This window comes from Sebastes fasciatus, chromosome 3, assembly GCF_043250625.1.
Source record: "Sebastes fasciatus isolate fSebFas1 chromosome 3, fSebFas1.pri, whole genome shotgun sequence".
In the NCBI taxonomy this organism is placed as follows: Eukaryota; Metazoa; Chordata; class Actinopteri; order Perciformes; family Sebastidae; genus Sebastes; species Sebastes fasciatus.
The window spans coordinates 30,448,207-30,471,086 of NC_133797.1; the positions used below are offsets into that span (position 1 = coordinate 30,448,207).

Sequence of the window (22,880 nt, forward strand, 5' to 3'; positions counted from 1 at the left end):
AATTCCCAACCTCAACCAGCTGCCCTTACTGACGACGTGCAACGCCGTTTTGTGTTCGTCATGTAATACAATTGTATTTGAAGTCAATTTAAAGCATTCGGTGATGCAGCTCATTCTTTTGTCAGGTAGAGTGAGCTTCATTGAGCCCAACATCCAGAATGTCCCCAAAGACTTTGAGATTTCCTTGCCCACGGTGGTGGGGGAAAGCCCACCTTCACAAGACCGCTGCCACACGACCACCAAAACAGGGTAGGTCAACATCAAAGTTCACTGCACTGAATGTATGAACGCGAGAGTGGGGTTAGACCGCGAGGGAGTACTTGAGGAGTGTTTTCTCAGTAAAATGAGGCATGGGCTGTGTCGGAAATCACTCGCTATATAGTGAGTTTGCCATTTTGTGGTGCTCTCCAAATGTATAGTGATAATTATTACACCCTATATAGTGGACTCAAAGTATCCCACAATGCATTGTGAAAAGTAGTGGACAACGATGGTCACTATCCAGGCACTATGTACCATCATGCATTGCGCTGATGGAAAAATAGCAGACAGACTCGTTACATGCTGTGTGTGGGTAGGAATGCACTGAATTCCATGGGTTTTTTCCAAAGTTGACAAGGGTTACGTGTTAAGCTAAATAGAACGTTTGTCTAACTAGTGATCGTACTGTTTTGTTACAGAAAGAAGAGACGTTCTGTGATGCCTTCAGCTTCAGCGGGCCGTGCAGAACAAGGCCCGGCCTTCTCTGTCAGCATGAGACACGCCTTCGTACCTTTTTCAGGTTACTACTGTATGATGATATAGTTGCTTTGTGTGGCAGGTCACCTTTTCTGTCTGTTCTACCAGCTGAGTATTTCTGTACTGCGCTGCAGGTGGGATGATTTTGGCAGCTGATTATTCTCAGCTGGAGTTGAGAGTGTTGTCTCATCTCTCCAAGGATCAACGCCTTCTGCAAGTCAGTAAATAGCAAGGAAACATTATATACGACAAACATCAGTAAACAGGCAAAATAGATGATGAACTGTGTGCGTCGCCAGGTGCTGAATGGAGGAGCAGACGTGTTTCGCTGCATCGCCGCCGAGTGGAAAAGCATCGACCAAGAGTCTGTGAGCGACAACCTCAGACAACAGGCAAAACAGGTACGACTAGGCAGGCAAGAGATGACGACACGGACACGCGTGCATTCTCACCACTGGTGTGTTTGTCTTTGCAGATTTGCTATGGCATTATCTATGGGATGGGAGCCAAGTCTCTGGGGGAGCAAATGGGAGTGGAGGAGAATGACGCGGCCTGCTACATAGAGAGTTTCAAGGCCAGATACAAAGGTATACACCACTGTTTGATTCTCATTATTATAAATTATTGTTTGTGTGCATAATTAAGTTGGTGGCAGTAGAATCCTGCACCCGGTTCGACTGTTATTATGCCATTAAATAGGCGTAATTGGTCGCTAAAAGCACTCATTGTTGGTTTTACACGGGATGCGAATCCCAGCCTCCTGGGTGACTTCCACTTCGGCTCCTCTCATAATTATAATGATGTGTTCTTTTACATCTAATTTCGGTGATCTACCATTTGAATAGATGATAAAACCTACAATTGGGTGTAGTAGGCCTCTATCAACCCACATCTATGGTGCTTATAGCGACTGATAACACCTATTTAATAGCCTGACAAGTCTAATTGGCTGAATCCTACATGTAAGGGATAATGTACAGTGAGCCGGTCATTGTTGTGAAATAAACCCTGACAGGGGTCTTGCAACGCCCTGAAGGGGTTTATTTCACAACAATGACCCACTAGCTGTACATTATCCCACTTATTACACGGCTACTTACTTAAGAAATCAATAATTTGACACAAGTACGGTCCGCCTGAGTCTGACATCAGAACTGCGCTCATAGCAACGGTCTGTTAGAAAGAAATAACAGACCATAGAATGCTGTGATTGAACCAATCAGAATCAAGTATTCAACAAAGCCGTGTAATAAACACAAGTGATTCCTCATAATGCAATTGTAAGTATTGTTTTTATTTTTGGTCTGAAAACTAGATATCAAAGCACATGTAAATTTATAAAAGAGGGTATAATCAAGGAAACAACAGAAGTACTGGGAAGACAAAATGAACATCCGTGTCCTGTCTTGTGTTTCAGGGATCAATGTTTTCCTTAAAGAAACTGTGAAGAACTGTATTAAGAACGGCTACGTTCAGACTCTGATGGGCCGTAGGAGATACCTACCTGGGATCACTAACGCCAACACGCACATCAAAGCACATGTAAGCATGCTCGTCCAGCAGAATTTATTTATAAACAGTACAATGTAAAATTCAAGCGTGATCTTTCATCTATTCCTTAACTTCTGTGTCTCTTCAGGCAGAGCGGCAGGCAGTGAACACAACTGTACAGGGTTCAGCAGCAGACATCGTTAAGCTCGCCACCGTGAACATCCAGAAACGACTACGCAAAACATATCCTGCAGCTCCACTCTCTCACCAGCACGCACACTCAGGTGACTTACACTTCTATTCCCATACTGTGTATGTACACATACATGCAGAAAGAGATAACCACTATATCATTTCAAAGTCTGTAGGTTAATCATGTCTAATGACGTCCGTTATACAGACACCAATCACCGCAGGGCTGGGACGCCTCAACTCAGAGGAGCCTACTTTGTCCTGCAGCTGCATGATGAGCTCATCTATGAAACCACAGAGGAAGACCTCATACAGGTATGAACCTTGTTATTTGGGTTGCCAAATCATCAGTAGTATTTGGTAAATATTATAGAGTAGTTTACAGGAAGGATGGTGCTGAGTAGAAGTTATAACTCTGTGTGTGATTTGATATTTCTGGGCCGAAAAAGCAGGTTAGTTACAGTTGTATGTATTGATAGTATGGCTGTCAAAGTTAACGCAATAATAATGTGTTAACGCAAATTCGTTTTAACGCAACTCATTTCTTTAACGGATTAACACAACTTTTGATAGATCCTCATCGCCAAATCCTACACACTGAACCTTTAATGTAGACTATATCTTACAAGTTTTTTGTAGTGTGGAGACACAGGTTAACACATTCTGAAAAAGACCACATATATACGTAATTCTTTGTCTTTCTGTCAGGTTGCTCAGATAGTCAAGAGGGAGATGGAGTCAGCAGTAAAGCTGTACGTAAAGCTCAAGGCCAAAGTCAAGGTGGGAACCAGCTGGGGCAACTTGCAGGACCTCGATATATAATGTGAATATTTTGATGTTTAATGTCTACATAAAATATATGCACTTATTGCTTAATGTTCTGTAATATGTTAATACTACTGTACCATTTGTACAGAAATCAGTATTTTTTTAATCACTGCATTAACAATAATGAAATGCAAGATAAATACATGCATATGATTGCATATGAGCTCTAAATGAACTATTGAATGTATTTATATTTATATTTACCGGCGTACAGTGTAACAAATTATACATTTTTGTAAAAAGTATAGCATTTTATTTACTAATAACCCAATACTTGCCATGAGATTTTTCTGCAAGATGATATTCTATGTAATTTAATAACTCAATGTTTGTCTATTATCGCTTAATGTGCTAATTGTTTTTTTTTTCGTGAATTGTTTACTCTATGAAATGTCAAAATTGTGGGAAGAAAATGGCCGTTACAACCTCCAAGAGCCCAAGATGATGTGTGCAAATGTCTTGCTTCATTCAACAAAACGTCCCAAACCCAAAGATATTCAGTTTACAAAGAAAAGCAGCAAATCCTCTCATGAGAAGCTGGAACTGGAAAATGTTTTTTGCCTTTTTTCCACTATTTTTACTTGAAAAAAAATGACTGAAACAATTATCAAAATAGTTGCAGATTATTTCTCCATCGAACAACTAATCGTTTCAGCTCTACTGTGATGCATGTAAAACAAAGACACCGAGCAGCTTTAGCCTTGAGGACATCCTGAAATCTCACATTTTATTGGACCGTTGGTTGAGTTGTCTGTCACAGGAACATACATCATTATCATGGTCACACATTAACACGGTTTTGTTTTACACTTATGACATTCACTGCACAAGAAGTGTTGTCAATATGATATGACATTTTCTGTGCAAAGTGAAATTCACCACCTCTGATTATGGGGAGAAAAATAAAACGTGGTCGAGGATGCATTTTGTGTGACTTTAGTCTTAATTGACACAAACGATAACCTGTTAGTATCTTCAGGTGGATCTCAATAACCTCAAAACGAAATATTTTTAAATGATTCAATTCAAAACTACATTGACTTTATTGCCAATTTAAGCCAAGACCCCTTTCATAACCTTCAACTGAACCCAAATAGAAGGATGATGTACTTTTAGGATGACTTTTGTTCATTGTTGATTCACAATTAACCAGTGCACCATGACTCCACAGAGCTCATCAACACGGGCTCAGTTTGACACAAAAAAGTGGCAAAATGAGTAACAAGTAAATAAATACATGTCATGGACACACATCCATAAACAAATGCAACAAATAAATTGTGAACAGCACAGATTTGTTAGAAAAAAACAAACAGGAGTGTGATCCCAGATGGTGGTACAGATGTTTCATGTCTGGCTTTTTCTGTGTGTGAAACAGCCACTGAACTCATGCCATTAATACAATGAAGAACATATTGTTTACCCAAATGTGTTTAACTGATGTCAATGCTGTCTTTACCTAAGTATTTAACATGATAGGCAAGACTCACAGCTACTTTTAGTGGGTGATTTACCCATAAAGTTAAGCGTAATGCACATCTGCTGCGTTATTTGATGCACGTCAGTTAACTGGGGAGCAATGTGATAAAATTGCTGCTTTTCTGAAACGTTGGCGCTCGTCAACAGGACGGTGACATCCCAAATAATTGACGTGCATTAACCTGTGATGAAGCACGTCTAGATGCTGTCATTGTGTTGCTCTATAATGTTTGGGTTAATACTCATCCTCTGTGTTATAAATGTGTTTTTTATGAGGCAGTCAAAGTGATCATAAAAGAGAACAATCATCTGCAGACACAATGATAATCAGCATCTTAGGTGATTTTGCCGTTGTCCACTGACCTTTTGCACCTCCAAATTATACAACAAATATTGGCTGGACCTGTTTCTATAAAGGGAGATGACCAACGTCGGTCAAATTCTGTGGTTGGCAATAATTTAAAAGCCAATGAGAGGACTCTGAGGAAGAAGATGTGATGCCTACCAACTACAAATCCACTTCAACAGTCCTACCACTGCCCCCCTTTAGGGCCTAGCAGACTTACAACAGAAATGAGACCGATGGGGTTGTGTTTTGAGAGTATGCAGCTTTCTGTAAACATCGTTTTTTAGTCAGACTCACTGCCACAAACAGAAAAAGGTTATTAATCAATTAAGGCATCGACACAGGCGGAGCTGTGCATTTCACCAGAGTAGAAAACAGAACAGAGAAAATATATGTACACAGGTACAGTTAAGTGCTACTCAAGCAGCCTCGTGTTGGCTAGATCTGGGGCAAGAAAGATCGAGACCACGACAGGCCTTCTCTTGCTCCGTTACGTACAGGGGGGGCTGGTGTTGGGGCCAGGAGCTGTCATCCTGAAGGAAAGCTCTCGGCCATGGCCCAGGTTATTGGGGTACAACAATTTACATGAAAGAAGGGAAGTAAGGACACAAGAGGTTTGAGGACGACATCTAGGAAGGTGTCAGGGCGTCTCTCCGTTGCGGCCGAAGAAGTACCTGACGGGAGGACCGGGCAGGTCTTCGTCTCCGTCTGCCTCCGGAGCGAATGACACGGTGAGGTCGACGTAGCGGCGGTCCACTGATGGCTTGATCAGCTTCTGCATCCTGGAGAGAGTCAGAGGCAATGTTAAGTGCATCTGTTGACCTCCGACAATACAGACACTCAAGCAAAAGTCAACAGGGTGGTGTAGTGATGAGAAAGAGCATGTTTTGATGCTCGAAATGACAGAAAGCGTCCACCCTGCTGAAGTGTCTTTGAGCGAGCAACAGACTTAAGGCCCTGACACACCAAGCTGGCGGTCGACCATCGGACAGTTTGGGGCCGTCGGTGAGCGTCTGTCGGCCTAGTTTTACGGTGTGTCCCGCACCGTCGGCTCTAGTCTGCCTGTGTCGGAGGCTTTTTTGCCGATTCAGCATGTTGAATCGGCGGCGGAGCCAGGCGGCGAAATAAATCACTCTGATCGGCTGTTCAGCTTAAACGAATCAGTGCACGAGAAGAGAAACGGAGGTGAGGAAAGCAAGCACACTAGTCTTTGAACGAGTAAAGTCGAGAGGAAAAACACAGAAGGCTCTTCTCATTTTTCATCTTCATCTCATCTGATCATTCCAATACACAGATATTTTCACAACATGGCCATCTGGAATGAGGCTAAGTGGTGAGTGAGAGTGGTGTGAAAATGTTCGGCAAACGATGCTTTGTTTCATGTACGTATCAGAACAACGGCTTGGATATCCGCCATCCTCGGTTTTCCGGTTTCCTTTTTTGAATGATAAATACAGACTACCGCCGCCTGCTGGTAGGGAGAGTTATTGCCTCTCAGGCAGACGCAGAACGTACGTGCCAACTGGCCGTCGGCTGTAGTCTTTGCAGTGTGTTCGAATGCAACTTGTCAGCCATGACAAAAGCGACGCACTTGGCCTTCATCGCCGCTACTTCTCTGATGTCGGCTTGGTGTGTCTGGACCTTTACTATAACCTTCAAAGTTCTGTTTTGTAACTGATTTCTATTTTGGGAGAGGGTGAACAGAAGAGGAACAGTATTCATCAGGGGTCACAAAAAAATGGGAGAATCAGGAAACACTTGCGTTAGTTTGAGTCTCTTTGAGTGTCCAGGCATCACAGGCACATAGAGCATCTTCACTCCATGGACGACCATTGTGGGTTCAATTCCATACTTTTCCTGAAATAAAACAACAAGTTGTGAAAAAAAAACCAGACAAAGATAAACTACAAAGAAGCAATGACAGACCTCAGGGGAAATACGATAATGTGGTATCTGAATTGCTAATGCATCAAAATGGTCTCTCACCCTCACTGCATTCATGAAGTCAGAAAGAGTGAAGTCCTCGTGACCACAGATAGTCCAACAGTCCCAGATGGAGAAGTAAATGTCGTTCCTGGGAAAGACGTCATTCAGGTTGTCACTACATTACATTGTAATAATAATAAATGAAAGGTTCTGTATTTGGTGCCATCTTTTAGCTGAAATGATCACTTTGCTACTGTGGTGGTGCAGTAATAGTAAAGTGTGGCCATAATTGTAATAGACATTTTCAGTGCATGTGGTCAAAACATCATGCCAGGATAACCATTAAAGATGTTTTATCACTTTTAAGTAGTGTGAGAGACGGTGAGATTGAGAAATTGTGCACATGCCCTTACCTGATGAGTGACTGTTTGACCGGGGCCGGCTCGGTGAGCACCACTACAGGGATGGCCAAGTTAAAGAAGCAGTTTTTGAAAGATTCAAATTCGTAGCCTCCAACCACCTTGACCAACTCCAGGGCCACCTGAATGCATCAAAACAATAACGCAAAATTATGGATATATTATTAGTATTGAACAATGGAATTAATTTGTCAACCACACTTTTCAACATCCATTCATCCATCCATCCTCTGCTGCGTATCCCAGGCCGGGGTCATGGGGGCAGCAGGAGACTACACAAGGTTATCCAAACGTCTCCGCAGCAACGTTTTTCAGCTCCTCCTGGGGGATCCTGAGGTGTTCCCAAGCCCAATGAAATATATTATCTCTCCAGCGTGTTCTGGGTCTACCCCAGGGTCTCCTACCAGTTGGACGTGGCCATAAAGCCTCCAAAGGATGTCGACCAGGAGGCATCCTGATCAGACGCCTGAACCACCTCAACTGGCTCCTTTTGATGCGAAGGAGCAGCGTCTCTACTCCGATGTCTGAGCTTCCTTACCCTATCTTCCACTCTACGGAGGAAACTCATTTCAGCCGCTTGTATACGTGATCTCCTTCTTTCAGTCACTAACCAAAGCTCATGACCATGAGAGGGTTGGAATGTAGACCAACTGGTAAATCAGAAAGCAGTTCAGTACAACGCCCGCATTACTGCAGATGTCACACCAATCCACCTGTTGATCTCATGCTGCGATATTACCCTCACTCGTCAACAAGACCCGGAGATGCTTGAACTCCTTCACTTAAGGCAGCAAACCACTCTCAACCTGGAGGGAGAAATCCACTGTTTTTCCATAAGAGAACCATGGCCTAAGACTCTCATCCCAACCGCTTCACATTCAACTGCAAAACCATCCCTGTGCGTGCTGAAGGTCACAGTTTGATGAAGTCTCTCCCGCCACCTGATCCTCTCTTCAGTGTCCAACGCTGCATATCTGATGATACGACCGCAAAGTTGATCATCGACCTTTGGCCTAAGGTGTTCTGGTACCAAGAGAGGTGACGTTTTACGTCCCTAGAACCAGCCTGCGATGCCGGCTGTCAACTAACCTCAGCCCTGTCTGCTACCTTTGACAAAACAACAGAGAAACCTGGAGCCACACCAGGGAGGAGGGCTCGCCAGAGAGCGTCCTGTGGCCGGACCTTGACCCATGGGGCTCGGTCTGACACAACCCAAAAGAACTACACTACACCACCATCAGGGTTAGGCATTGGGGTCAGTTGCATCGTCAAGTTTGAACAAATAGACAAAAATACTGATAATCATATTATCAAGCAGTAATGCTGAATACCAAAATCTATAAGTGTTGCAAAACAATGGCATCAGGTTAAACCATCAATATGGTAACATTTCAAACATTTCTCACCAGTCCAGCCACAGCAGCTGTTGCCGTGGCGATAGCAGGGATGATCTTGCCAGCGATTCGTTTCGTCTTGAGTCTGTCGGCTGGCTCGATGGAGTACATCCTGGCTCTGAGAGAAGATGCTGATGTGACAAAGTCCATGTGGGCGTTGCTGTCATCATCCTTTTCAAACTGGAGCGGACTCACTTGTAACCTCTCTACATGTGAAAGCAGAGACATTATCACTAAATATTAGAAGGGGGTTTACAGGAGAAGGTTTGTAATATAGGCTTGCCCACTTAATAGGATGGGAAAAGTGCCCTAATTATTCACCCTGTTGGATACAACTGAATACCACTAGTACAATTTAGTCATTTTGAGTGTCCGTTTCCAAATCTGCCTGTTGAGTATGGGCCGGGACACATGCAGGGTCTTTCACTGCCTGGAAAACGCGAGGTGCGTTGGTCAGGCGCTGGGGGCTCTGGGTAAGTCAGCCCTGCACTAAATGTTCTCCTCCACATTTACTCTACACTGATATTTATGGAAGAACGGAAAGATATCTGCCAGCTGTGATTGGTCGTTCCTCATCACATGACATGCGGTGCCAAAAGTTGAACTACTTTTAATCAGGGCGCAGCTTTCACTCCCTGGTCGCACCCGGAAAAATAGGCGCTTGGGAACGTTTGCGCAGCGGCGGCATCGACAATATTGGATTTGTGGGTGCAAAAAACGCAGCATGTGAACGGCCCCTATTTGTTGTGACTTTGTTGTGTTGTTCTTTAATTGCAAACCTGCTGTGGCACTGTCCGTAGCGATGGCCTCCTCCAGCTGTGAGATGGCCTCCCTCTCCTCTTCACTGCTTAGAGGCATCTTCGCTGAATCAGGCTTCCTTGCTGCCTCATCTGTCTCTATACTCTGGAAGGAACAGATCCACAACAATCAACAAGATTAGGATTTTTTACTTTCAGATAGAAGCTCGAGAACCAGATCAATGGAGAAGCTCACTTTCTGTGAGGGCCTGTACTCGGGAATCCTGACATCTGAGAGAACCCTGGTCACCGCCTCTTCAGAGAGATCCTGAGAAAGAAGGAAAAGTTCAGGCAGTCAGTGAGTATGTAAGTGAGTGTGTTTGAGAGAGCGTACAGTATGCGTGTAAGTACGTGACCTACCTTTTCTGAGTAAGGGATGTTATAAATCCCTGCGAAGAGTCGGGCAGTGCTGACAATGAACGAGAAGTGCCTGATGGGGAAAGAGAAGGGTTTGGCAAGCTTAGATATGAAACATACAACACAAGAAAGGCTTGAACTGCAACATAAGAGCGTACTCACAAAGAGTCTTTCAAGTCAAAATCAGAAGGTGCTGGAGGTCTTTTTGGGGACTGCCAAAACAAACCTAAGGAAGGGAAGAAGAATTCACTATATTCTTTGCTTTTAAGTACAATTCATACTTTAGTTCTGCATATTAAATTATTGAAATAATTTGGTTACTTTATAGGTATACGTGTGTTTGAGAAAAACTTACTTCCATCTTTTAACCTTGTGTCCAGGGGGAAAGCGTGCAACAGTTGTAGGGCCTACATAAAAACAAAATCAGTAACATGTAAACACATTAGGGCTGTCAATTGATTAAAATATTTAATCACAATTAATCGCAAATTAATTGCACATTTTTTATCTGTTCAAAATGTACCTTAAAGGGAGATTTGTCAAGTATTTAATACTTTTATCAACATGGGAGTCGGAAAATATGCTTGCTTTATGCAAATGTATGTATATATTTATTATTGGAAATCAATTAACAACACAAAACAATGACACATATTGTCCAGAAACCCTCACAGGTACTGCATTTAGCATAAAGAATATGCTCAAATCATAACATGGCAAACTCAAGCCCAACAGGCAACAAGAGCTGTCAGTGTGCTGACACGTTATTAGCGCGTTAACTTTGACAGCGCAAGTGGAAATGTGACAGCTGTCAGTGTGTCAGTGTGTTTTTCCTCAACAAAATTTAGTATAATTTAACCTCCTTCGCAATAAACTAGTATGACATGGTTGGTACCAATGGATTCATTAGGTTTTCTAGTTTCATATGATGCCAGTATCTTCACTCTAGCTTTAAAACTGAGCCCGCTACAACCTAAAAACCGCAAGTTGCATTTAAGAAAACTAACTTTGACAGCCCTAAAACACATGCATATCATATTGTGGAGCTTGCACCAACACACATATACGAACAATCTATTAAATGAACATGTATTTTCAGGAAGAGACTTGTTACCTTTCTCTTGAAATACTTTTCGAATTTCAGACGGGCAATGGTGATGCACTGCTCCCACTGGCTAGGCCGTTTGCTTAGCAGTTTAATGACCTGGAACGACCCCTCCAGACTTTCCCCCGCCTGCATCCTCTACAAACACACACACACACAAAATATCTTTAAAAACTGTGTTTTTTCAAAAGTATTACATTTCTGGAAGAGACCAAAACAAAGTATTTATAATAAGTTAGAACAACCCAGTCTTACCTGTAGCACCACTTCAGGCGAGGAGTGGGTCTGCCAGAACGAGTTGTAAATAGAGGGCTTGTGGGCAAACAGGTTCTCAAACTAGATGAACCCAAAGAAAAAGTTTAAAATTAGGACATTACACTGACACATACTGTCAAAAATGATAACAACGATCACTTGTTGGGTGTTAAGCAGGCTGACCTTGTCTCTGGCCCATTGAATGGTGTGCTCTATGACAGAAGGGAAAGACTTGAGAGTACAGAATGGGATCTCCTCTTCTGGGGGGTCCCTCTGGTGAGCAAAGCAAAGGATATATTTAAGAGCACCGTAAAGACTAAGGTCTGCATCTATGAAGCAGGTCTGAGATAATTCAGGGAATAAACTAGAGTAAAAAAACACAAAGATGGCCACACACGAACAAACTGTCACACATACTCACATGGCTATTGTAGGACTCTGTCAAATTTGGCACAATGATTTCTGTGTGTCCTTTCGTTCCCATGGTGCCAGAGTCCAGAAGAGCTTTCTGATTGGATAAACAGCGGCTGAAAATGAAATAAATACAATATCAGTTGTTGGCCAAAACTCCTCCAAGCATGCTCTTTCTGGGTTTATGGTGAGGGATGGGTTCAGTCAGTGAAAATCAAACCAACGCCGCTGCTAAGGGGAAAGTTACTATCAACTGAATGTTTTGAGGCCGTTCGCATGACGCGTTTTTTATTGTTGTCAATGTAGACGCGCTCAAACGTGAGAGCGACACACCGTCACACACGATCAAGCGTTCCCAAGCGCCTATTTTTCAGGGTGCGATGGCTGCGCCCCGAGATACAAATAGTTCAACTTTTGTCATGTGACGAGGAAATAACAATCATAGCGGGCAGATAACTTTTCTTTCTTCTGTAAATATCAGTCTGCGGTAGATATATGGAGGACAATTTAATCATTTTAGTGCAGGACTACCCAGAGCTTTATGATCTGTCCCACAAACTATTTTACTTGCTTCACCCTTTCCGTCCAAAAACGTCACAACATCCGGTTGAAATGTTAGCCAAACTGACAGACTTACATCGAGCAGTAAAGTTACTGTGAGGGATTTACGGTGCTGGAAATCAATTTCTTTGTTTTGACTTTCTCAGACGTGAGCGGCCCCTTAGAGAGTATTGATTGTGTCACTTTAATATTTGCACCAACCTGTCTACATATCTCCGAGCCTCCACGTTGTCCAGCGCGGTGACCACTAGGTTCAGGCGGCAGTAGAAGGAGTCGCTGTAGATGCTCTCAGTAGCAGGACACACCTTGTTGAGGTGAGCATCCACCTGCATTTCTGGGTTGATATCGCGAGTGGCTTCTGCTGCTGTGGTACTCTTCGGTTTCTGAGATACGGGACAACCAGAAAAAAGTGAGTAAATGTGATGCGTGTGGTTGACTCTGATCAAGTTTCTTTTTAACTCTGATTGTAGTCCTGGAGCTTTAGTATAAGCATCTGCCAGTCTGATCCAATATTTTTCCATTTTCCTACAGCTGCACAGCAGAAGAGGCACAATTTCACACATTGCAACTAGTAAAGGTGAGTTTATATTGCTTTAAAGGTTCACCTGTATATGATGTGGTCTGAAGAGAAACTGCCGATTGAGGTTGGACTTTTCTATAAGGTCTGGGTCTGTGATGCACACCTGAGAATTGACAGATGCAGAGCACAAAGTTTCACGAAATACATATCGTCGAGCTATGAAATATATTGCAATACATAAAGAAGTGCAGCCAAACAGACGAGATGAAACGCAGGAAGAACACCCACCTCTCCTGAGCTGTTGGCCAATCCCACCCCAAGCAGGGCAAAGTTTTTCAGCATTTCACAGCCTATGGCACCACAGCCCACCTGGAAGAGAAGACATTGTCGGGTTCATTTGAACACAAACCTTAAAATAATTCAATATAAAAGAGGCATTGTATGCACTGCGTAATCCTTACCATGAACACCCTGAGCTTGTGCAGTTCTAGACACATTGAATCGCCAATGCAAGCTCGTAATCCGTCATACCGATCGCCCCTTGGGAAAAACTCCTCAGGAGAAACAGACTGAAGTGGCCTGACTACCTCGATGGCATCAAGATAAAACTAAACACAGGAGAAACAGAGAAGGAGATGAAGTTAACAAATAAGGGAACATTTTGAAATAGATGCAAAAACGGTGAACAAAATGTATTAAACCCTATTTAAGCTAATAGCTCAGGGGTATAGATTGAGCTATTGAACTATCAATAAGCACCATTTCCCTTCTGAAAAGGAGGTCTACAGTTCAAAATGAGTAACCTACCCATTGCTGCAGTGGCGCAAACTTCCCTGTGATGGCCTTAAGAACTTCCTGGCTGGCTAGACCTCCGACAGCTGCTGCTAACGGAGGAAGATTTCCCCTCGCTGTTCTCGACAGACAGCGCACCAACTCAGTGTTCACAGAAGCCTGGAAGGAAAGAGGAAGAAAGGAAGGGGAAAAGAGAGATAGAGAGATGTTAGGGCATCTGTGTGCATGCAATCGTCTGTCTCAGAGGATATATGTGCACCTCTGCAGGTTTAAAAAAAAAATATCAAAGAATGAGGGATACAAAAAGCACTCACTTTGTTCCTGAGAGTTGCATTCACTTCCTCGGTTAGCTTCAGTAAAACCTCAGCATCCTGTAAACACCTGGTGGCATGAAGGTAAAACTGCTCAGAATGTGTCACATTTCCACTTGCGCTGTCAAAGTTAATTCTCTAATAACGTGTCAGCACACTGACAGCTGTTGTTGCCTGTTGGGCTTGAGTTTGCCATGTTATGATTTGAGCATATTGTTTATGCTAAATGCAGTACCTGTGAGGGTTTCTGGACTATATTTGTCATCGTTTAATGTTGTGAATTGATTTCCAATATACATACATTTGCATAAAGCAAGCATATTTGCCCACTCCCATGTTAATAAGAGTATTAAATACTTGACAAATGTGTGATTAATCGAGATTAACTATGGACAATCGAGCAAATTAAATATTTTGATTGACTGACAGCCCTAATTTCAACAACTTCACAAACTGAAATCCACAGCCAGGACAAATGATATCCTCAGGTACTGTTGGAATACAGAAAGTTAAGCAGCAGATAAGATCTACACAGTAAAAAGCAGAGATATATTTTGTTTACCCAGTGTTGGGAAGTTTACTGTTCTGCTCCTGAAAGGCGTCCAAAGCCAACATGGCTGCATGGATCTGTAGTGGGGCCTGATGGGTAGATTTAAAAGAAGGGATTGTGAGGAAACTGCACGGTTAAACATAAACAAACATTACAAGGCTTTTGTAAACAACAGTAAGTATCATAGAGCAAGACTGACTTAGTAAGACAGTCTTTGAGATGTCTGGCGACACCAAAACTGACATGAACTGTTTACCCAGGAAAAAATAATAAGCACACAAGGATACTAAGAAGTGATTTAACTGGTCTGTACGCACGTGCTCCTTTACTTGTTAATATAATGTGAAGGCAGCGTTTTTGGCCATGTAGGGATCCTGAAAGCTGATTGATTAGTAGTTTTGATCCAATCCAAACTGCTCTGGAGTAGGTTATGCTGCAAAGGTTATGCTTTTTGCTGAGGCTCCTTTGTAAAGTGAGCTAGCTTTGCTGTAGAACTGGGTTAAACCCAAAGTTGGCTGGCTAACCGGCCCATTAATCTTGCTTTGTGATGCAGTCTCCAAGAATATTTTTAAACTCTCACCTCTGGTTTACTCAAGTCTGGGGTCAGGACCTGAGGGTCACACAACTGTTGCTCTATCGTTTCCTGAAATACATACGTGGATAAAAAGCAGGGACATACACACAAAGAATATGTTTATTTAGACATGTATGCATTTTTTTGTTATTTCTGATTGATACGACAACTAGTCAACTTACAAATCTGTATGTCTTTGGGGTTTTCACCAGAACAAAGAAACCTCCGTGTGCATATGGTTGTAGTTGGGATGTGTCTCCTATTGCAAAACTGTGAGGGGAAAGGACTAATACCACACACACATTCACACATTCACACAACACACACACACCAAATGTATACAAAAACAGACAGAAATGTATTAGATTAGATTTATGCACTATTATGTCATTTTATACAGAAAACATCTCACCAAATCTGCTCCTGGAATAGTTTAAAATGTGACAAAAATAGACCCAGTATGTTATGGAAAAAATAATTTGTTTTATAAGTATTAACCATATTCTAAATGATTCATCGGGTATGCTGGTGTTGCAGAATTAATAATAGTAAACTTACAGTAAAAACTGTGCAACACTGTCATTAAAACTGTATTTAATTTACTCTACATTTCAAGAAATATTACTTATTCAATTCTTATTTATACCATTCTGGCATTTATATTTAACACACTTAATATATCCCCCTTCTCAGCATTTTTTAATTACTTATAAGCATTTTTTATTTACTTATTTGCACTGTGGTTATTCGTTAAATATTGCACGTCTTAATGCAAATATTTGTACATATTTCATATTTCTCATTTTTAACTTTAGTACTTATTTATATTTCTTTACATATATTGTATTTATATTGTAGCATTATATACAGAATTTACATGATACGGTACATACTATACGTTTATATTAGAGCAACTGTAACGCCCCCTGGGGATCAATTAAGTATTTCTGGTTCTGACTCTGAAAACATAAAATATGCTGAACTTATTATCGTCAATGTAGAAATAATACCTGAAACCGGCCGTGAGGTGGCGTTGACTTCCACCATGCCATTGACCTCTCTGAAGACAACACTCTGGCCTGTCTGCAGGCCGTGTGGTTGGTTGTCCATGCAGGTTACCACCCCAGGATTGTCCTGAAGGGTCCAAATTCAAAAGGAGATCAAATGTTTTTTTGGAGAAGACACTGTCTTTTGTGGGCTCATATTTCCAAAGTCAACACACAGAGATGGAGCTCATTGTCACATTTACAAATTTAAAAAAAATGTCTGAAGTGTTCAGACTACCTGAGTGATACTTTGGATGAAAATCTCCTTGGGCTCCTCTCCTGTGGGATCGGACACCTCAAACTCGTCTCCGAAATCGCAAAACACCCGCACACAGATGCCATATGCATCACAGCCAATGAACTGGAAAGGACATAAGGTCAAACTGTTAATTCACAGGCAAAAGGTTTGGTTAATAATTGACCGTTTGTGTGTTCTCCATATGTAAGACATGGTGCAGCTAATGCTCTGTAATGTATAACCACTACGGGGACTGTAGACTTACTCTAATGGGAGGTCGTTGTGAGTGGCAGAACTCATTCACTCTCTTCTGGAGGCTCAATCTGGCTTCAGTCAGAACCACACACTGGAGGAGAGAGCAGAGCACAAAACAATGCAGGTCTTATCTTAGTTATCTGTGATCTAAATACAAATGACAATGAGATCATTATTAGTTGTTCCATTAAAGGCAGAGTGGGTGATCTTGAGAAACCAAGGGTACACTAGACTTTGAAAAATGATCCAACCGAAAAACCCAGCCCAATTTTTCCAACTCTTTTCCAATGAAAGTAGATAGCAGCACTAGCTCCAAAAGTCCTTAAATCTAGCGAGAAAGTCGCCAAGTCAGCAACACTGACAGTCCGTCCCTTCAGGCTTCCCTCCAAAGCTACTCCCCCAAAACAAAACATAAACACATCATGATGAATGTAAACAACAAACATGGCTATTGTTAGTACTCATAGCTGTTAACCTAGCAGCTTGTGGAAGACCCCAGTGATGCGCAATGAGTGCACGGACAGAGTACACACAGGTAGACAGGTAGGTAGCCGGTCCAATCATTACACGGGCTTATTACAGTGCTGCAACAGCCACCAGATTTTTTTCTTTGTTTTGTCAGAGCATTTGATTCACTGATTGCTGTCGGGACGTAATGAGAATTTCAACTAATATAACAAAAAATGTTTCTAAAATATTTACCAACCCTATCTTTAATGAACAAGTAAACAGGTAATGCAGACAACCCATGAGCCAGTCAGCGACTAGAATACATCAACCCCTGAATGTTTTATCACAGCCTGAGAGAGGAGCAGTGTTTACCCGGTTTACCCATATGTTGGTAAAAAATATGACAGTTTGGAAGAACTGAGCATTTGCATTGACAGCTGTGAAAGGGATCATGCTGAAAGAGTGGTTTGAGAAGTTTTTATTAACATTTTGAAACTTTTTTCGCCATGACACCTTGTCTCTATTGGAAATTATTGTTAACTGCTATGAATCCAAGCCGATAAACACCCTCTGTTCTCCGTGAAAGTAACTACAAATTCTGAAAAGCAATGCCTTACCTGATACTTTACGAGAAAGCTGAGATCAGTGTTGTCGTCCAGAGCAGAGGAAGACATGTCGACATGGACATACGGGTTCAGCTCCGCGACCCGAGGGCACACTGCCTCCACCCTGTGGTAGAACGTAAAAGAGAGGCAAATGGATTGAGATAGAATAGAAGCGCTTGTATGTGTATTACAGGAAAAGTGAGTTTGTAATATTTCAGATTGTGAGTTAAGTCAGAGGTTAAGAGGAAACAGTCCAGCATTGTTGTGTGAATTTGCATTACCTTCTCCTCTGGCTCAACACATCCTCTTTGCGGATAAAGAAGTTGGAGCCCAGATCCCAGGTTTCACACTGCTTTATGTCATGAAGGGTGACTGCCTGTACACACACATGCACACAGATACACAACATAAGGCCACAGAAAGATAAATTCTCAAGACATTAGGCCTATATGTTGTCACTGTATTGGACAATCATGATATATAATGAGAGCACATACCTTCACACCAGCCAGGACAATATTCTTTGCTGTGAAACCAGAAATCAAAATGCTTAGTGTCAAACCAGAATTGGTGATGTAGATCATAATAATAATAAATAATAATACATTTCTTTTTATACAGCGCTTTTCATGAGACTCAAAGACACTTTACACAGTAAATATGATCATAGAAAAGAACATCATAATATAAAAACACAACATTAATCATAGATTAAAAGCAGTTCTTAAAAAGTGAGTTTTGATTAGTGATTTGAACATGGACAGTTTGGTGCAGTCTCTGATGTGTTTGGGGAGGAGGCAGCTATGGCAAATGCCCAGGTCCGGTGCTTGGTCGAGTTGTGGAGACAGGAGGTTCGCATCAGAGGAGCGGAGGGAGCGGGAAGGAGTGTGGTGGTGGTGGAGCAGGTCGGTGAGGTAGGAGGGGGCCTGGTTATGGTGGGCTTTTTGAGTGAGGAGAAGGACTTTGAATTGGATCTGTTGTGGGAGCCTGTGGAGGTTCTGGGGGACAGGGGTGATGTGATCACGGGAGCGGGAATGGGAATGGGTGAGCAGAGTTCTGGATGTACTGGAGTTTATTCAGGACTTTGGATGATGAGCCGTAAAAAATTGTCGATTCTGGATGTGATGAAGGCATGGATCAGTTTTGGCAGCAGAGAAGGAGAGTGACAGGCAGATTTGAGCTACGTTTTTAAGGTGGAAAAAGGCAGTCCTGATGATGTGATTGATGTGATGTTCAAAGGAGAGGTTGCTGTCGAAAATGACTCAGAGATTGCGAATGTGAGGGGAGGGAGACAGAGTGGAGTTGTCGATGGTGAGCAGTTTTGGTGAGTGATTAGGGACCGATAATGATCATGTCTGATTTATCACAGTTGAGTTTGAGGAAGTTAGTTTTCATTCATGGCTCAATTTCAGTGAGGCAGCTGGTCAGAGTGGAGTGTGTAGCAGTGGTGTAGTGGTGTAGCATTGAATATATCACAGTGCTGCTGTGAAATAATGTAACATTTAACCTACCTATCTCAATTCCCAGTCCTCCCATTCCACTGAGAAAGACTGAGGACTGGGCCATCTGGTGCATAGCGCTGTCTCCCAGCACATATCGCTGGCGGCTGGACAAAGAGAAAAGGAAGGAAGAGGTGAGGGGACATTATGGAGAGATCAAGTATGTAGTATAAAATGTATGTTAATTGCTGTCTTGTAACGTTATCTGTAGTTTTAAGTGCTTTAGTAAAGGGAAAAAGGGTTACTAGCAGGGAATGAAATTGTTCCTTATATTAAGAGATATTATTTTTAAAAAGCAATTCTAAAGCCTAAATTAAATATATGGTAACACCTCATTTTACAGTAATTAGGTGATGATTACCAGGTAACCTATTTGAAATTTCTTTGGAATTACTGCCAAATTACCTATTTTAACCATTATATGCTATTTTAGTATAGAATTATTAAATTATTATTTCAATAAATTTTGAGGTCAATATTGGGGTAATTTGGCAGTAATTCCAAAGAAATTTTAAATAGGTTACTTGCTAATTATCCCCTAATTCCCTCACTTTCTGCTCTGTGTCTCAAATGTAAAACTGAAATAGGTAGTACAGAAGTACTGGTCTGAAATATTATGTGAAATTGAAAAGATATTTGATAAGGATTTAGAAATGAATCCAATGTCTTTGAGTTTAGAAATCCCAAGTACAGATATAACTACTGCAGCCAACAAAAGGTTATATAACATTCTTACATTTGCTGCTAGAAAAAAATATATTATTACAGTGGATTAGTGATAAGAAACCCTCTGTTCAAGGCTGGCGTAAAGTCATATTTGAGATGGTCCCTTTGGAATATCTTACAAATATTTTACATACCAAAGTAGATCAGTTCCACAATATTTGGCATCCCTATCTGAATTATATTGGACCTGATCTCTCCTCCATTATCTCACAAGGAGTCTCTTGAACATGAACTCATATATCCTGTGACTTCCCGGCACAATGGACCATTTCCTATGACCTCCTATATACACTTTTTGATCTAAGCTGTACCAGTGTTTGTTTGTTTGTTGTTGTTGTTTTTTATAATTATTCTTATTGTGTTTGTGAAAATAAGAAAACCCAATAAACATATTATAAAAAAAAAATATATATATATATATATATCACCTAATTACCATGAAATCTGCAGACCTGTAAAATTAAGTGTTACCAAATACAGTCATGGATTAAAGGTTACATGATATATTCCATAATTCTACAGTCTGGTACCACTGACTCAGTGTTTACAATTTTAAAACCTAGATTTCAGAAGTGGCAGACAATAAACATGAGTGGCCTGTAGAAATGTCCAGTGACCCGTGACCACAGTGTGCAGGTGAGGAGAAACAGGTGAATTTCAGCCCCTGCTTGGTTACTAGACTTACCTGTAAAGAGAGTCGTCAATCTCCATCGAGTCTGCAGCCATGCTGGGGAGGGGAAGAGGAGGGAATTCAACTGGCTCTACCTATAAAAACATATAAAAGTACTAACAGTGATGACCAAAGCTATAAAACATTGAGGTTGTTACCGGTAATAATCTAAAACACACCAACGCCCTGCTGTAGGTTAGCTAACATGGCTAACTTACTCTCAATTAGTGATGTGTCGGTCGCGAACGAGCCGGTTCATTGAGCCGGCTCTTTTAAGTGAACGATAAGAGTCAGCTCCAGTCAAAGAGCTGTTTTTTTGGTTTTTTTTTATTAATTCAAGGCAGAATGATAGGACTATCTTCTCCATGCCACGGGCACTCCATGCACTGACTGTGACTGAATGTTGTGTTAATGACGTCCCTGCGACCAATCAGGTGATGACAGACAAGGATCATACCATCAAGGGAGGGGCGGTGGGTGCGCAGCGTGCTGACGGTCTACAGGTACAGAGCAGGAGGGAGAGGAGAAGAGAAAGAGAGAGGAGTGCGGTGCGATGCGTTGAAGTGCGGTGCAGTGCGTTAGTTAGTTGCAGTGCGTGGGATGCAGTGCATTGCGGTGCGTTGCGGTGTGTTGCGGTCGTTGCTTCGCGCTGCGTAGCGTTGCGCTGCGTAGCGTTGCGCTGCGTAGCGTTGCGTTGAAGTGCGGTGTGGCGTGTTGCGTTGCAGTGCTGTGCGTTGCGGTGTGGCGTGTTGCGTTGCAGTGCTGTGCGTTGCAGTGCTGTGCGTTGCGGTGCACGAATAGCAGACAAGATGAGTGACAGTCGAAAACGAAGCAGCATGTAAAATTATGATATTCAGGAAATTATAAGGTTTAGTATAATTATATTGAATAATTTAAGTGATATATGTGCACACATACTAATAATAGGTCAAAACAATGAATTATAAAAGGAAGAAGTGGTAAAATGAAAAGCCGTTTCGGAGCCGAAAGAGCCGGCTCTCCTTGGTTAGCTGAGCTCAAATGATCTGGCTCACTAAAAAGAGCCGGAAATCCCATCCTTACTCTCAATGCCGGCTAACTGCCTGTTGTCAGGACAATGTTGTTGACCTGGCAACTGTCAAGTCGCGTGCACACATGTAAAAGAGACTGTGTTGACGTGACGTCTTCTAACGGTCAAAGATTACGGCAGTTAGCTACCATAACAACCTCATTAATGAAGGAAAGCTCAACGTTAGCAGCTAGCTACAGCTAGCTAGCTAGCTCCTGAGTGCTGCCTGGTGCCGGCTGACGAGGACACTCGTCATAAAACTCGTTAAAAAGTGATGATATAAACGTTATACTACATATCACCCCCAATGTAAGACAGCTGTTTTGTTTATTATCATTCTACAAATCAATATTGTTAAAACTGCGTTGTGAATATTGTAAAAATGAGAGAAATAGTCATGCGTAGCTACCTGTCACTGCGCGACGAGCTCGAGCTGAATGAATGGTTGTGACTGGTTAAAACACCAGGAGTGCTTCCGGGTTACTACATGTCACATGACCAAGAGGTCATTTATTTTGGAAGTGTTGCCACCATATATGTCTTAAAAATGATCTTCTATTGTCATTATTGAAATATTAAATATCAATTATTACATTTTTAGAATATAAATCAGCAAGAAAACTATTTTCACATAGTTACTCATCGGCCCCAAAAAATTAAAATATTCTATAGGGGCGTTATTACATGTTATATATATATCAAGAAGGAACTAAAGAAAAAAATGTTGGGGGTATAACCTGTTACAATGTACAGGTTAGTTGTCAAGTTGAGTCTAAAGTCATCAAATTTGTGATTTGAGTCTGACCCGAGTCCAAGTTACGGGTAGGGAGCTATGGGGGATAACAGATAGCTGATTAATTTATTAATTTATTAACATAAGTTTAATCAGATGTGAATGATAACCTAGTTTTTATGCTGGAGAAGGTCTTTCAGAAGTGTGCTGTTGTTTTTTGAAAGCTATTCTGTCAGATGAAGTGTGTGACAAGTTATTTTAAAGATGAAAAGGCCACAGACTATTTACTTGCGTTGAAAGATGTTCAAATAAATCCACATTTAGAGGAGTTTGGTTGGGGTGGAAGGGGTGAGGGGATGAGGGAGGTGGGCTGTTTTTTTCAGATAATGCATAAAGTTTGACTGGAAGAAAATTAACTTGACTGTTTTATGGTTTTGCCTCTAGGGGGTATTGTAACTTTAGGCATGAATATTTTCATAAAGATGGTAAGAATAAGAGTTGTAGATCCTAATTTGTTATAATACAGAACTCATGTACTATATTAGCAGTAGCTAATGGTTACGC

General features: G+C 41.7%; 2 protein-coding genes across 4 annotated transcripts in view; one reads left to right on the forward strand and one right to left on the reverse strand.

Moving 5' to 3' along the window:
* polq (polymerase (DNA directed), theta) overlaps positions 1-4,173 on the forward strand; it is a 20,405-nt gene extending 16,232 nt beyond the window's left edge. The window contains exons 27-35 of one of the 2 annotated variants that reach the window (XM_074630161.1): positions 126-249; positions 681-781; positions 873-955; positions 1,038-1,139; positions 1,214-1,325; positions 2,156-2,280; positions 2,378-2,513; positions 2,630-2,736; positions 3,130-4,173. In XM_074630161.1, coding sequence (XP_074486262.1) covers positions 126-249; positions 681-781; positions 873-955; positions 1,038-1,139; positions 1,214-1,325; positions 2,156-2,280; positions 2,378-2,513; positions 2,630-2,736; positions 3,130-3,243 — 1,004 coding nt within the window. In that variant the 3' untranslated portion in view covers positions 3,244-4,173. Of the gene's footprint in view, positions 1-125; positions 250-680; positions 782-872; positions 956-1,037; positions 1,140-1,213; positions 1,326-2,155; positions 2,281-2,377; positions 2,514-2,629; positions 2,737-3,129 lie in introns of those variants that run through there. The other variant, XM_074630162.1, reaches the window with a different exon arrangement.
* uba6 (ubiquitin like modifier activating enzyme 6) lies at positions 3,944-22,077 on the reverse strand. 2 transcript variants are annotated; one of them, XM_074630163.1, is made up of 32 exons: positions 21,993-22,077; positions 20,551-20,630; positions 19,152-19,246; positions 18,138-18,166; positions 17,922-18,016; positions 17,653-17,764; positions 16,596-16,676; positions 16,331-16,453; positions 16,057-16,180; positions 15,229-15,332; positions 15,053-15,115; positions 14,485-14,561; positions 13,926-13,992; positions 13,627-13,770; positions 13,281-13,427; positions 13,108-13,188; positions 12,905-12,982; positions 12,501-12,682; positions 11,749-11,854; positions 11,511-11,600; positions 11,328-11,408; positions 11,082-11,210; positions 10,323-10,374; positions 10,130-10,193; positions 9,971-10,040; positions 9,807-9,878; positions 9,593-9,716; positions 8,826-9,019; positions 7,414-7,541; positions 7,061-7,148; positions 6,837-6,931; positions 3,944-5,856 (listed from the first exon to the last, which is right to left on the reverse strand). In XM_074630163.1, exons 2-32 carry the CDS (start codon positions 20,589-20,591, stop codon positions 5,715-5,717), a joined length of 3,078 nt encoding a protein of 1,025 aa, XP_074486264.1. In that variant the 5' UTR covers positions 20,592-20,630; positions 21,993-22,077; the 3' UTR covers positions 3,944-5,714. The 2 variants fall into 2 exon arrangements, with proteins under 2 accessions (XP_074486264.1, XP_074486265.1); XM_074630164.1 differs by lacking the exon at positions 21,993-22,077 and adding an exon at positions 20,754-20,897.
* Positions 22,078-22,880: the final 803 nt, after the last annotated feature.

What these genes read in the sequence shown, in the direction of transcription:
- uba6 (XM_074630163.1), bottom strand. Translation starts at nt 20,591, where the DNA reads ATGGCTGCAGACTCGATGGAGATTGACGACTCTCTTTACAG. An exon ending in AGGACTGGGAATTGAGATAG is followed by an intron (nt 18,167 to 19,151) that starts GTAGGTTAAATG and finishes CTGGTTTCACAG; the next exon opens with CAAAGAATATTGTCCTGGCT. An exon ending in TCAAAGAGACTCAAACTAAC is followed by an intron (nt 5,857 to 6,836) that starts GCAAGTGTTTCC and finishes GACTCTCTCCAG; the next exon opens with GATGCAGAAGCTGATCAAGC.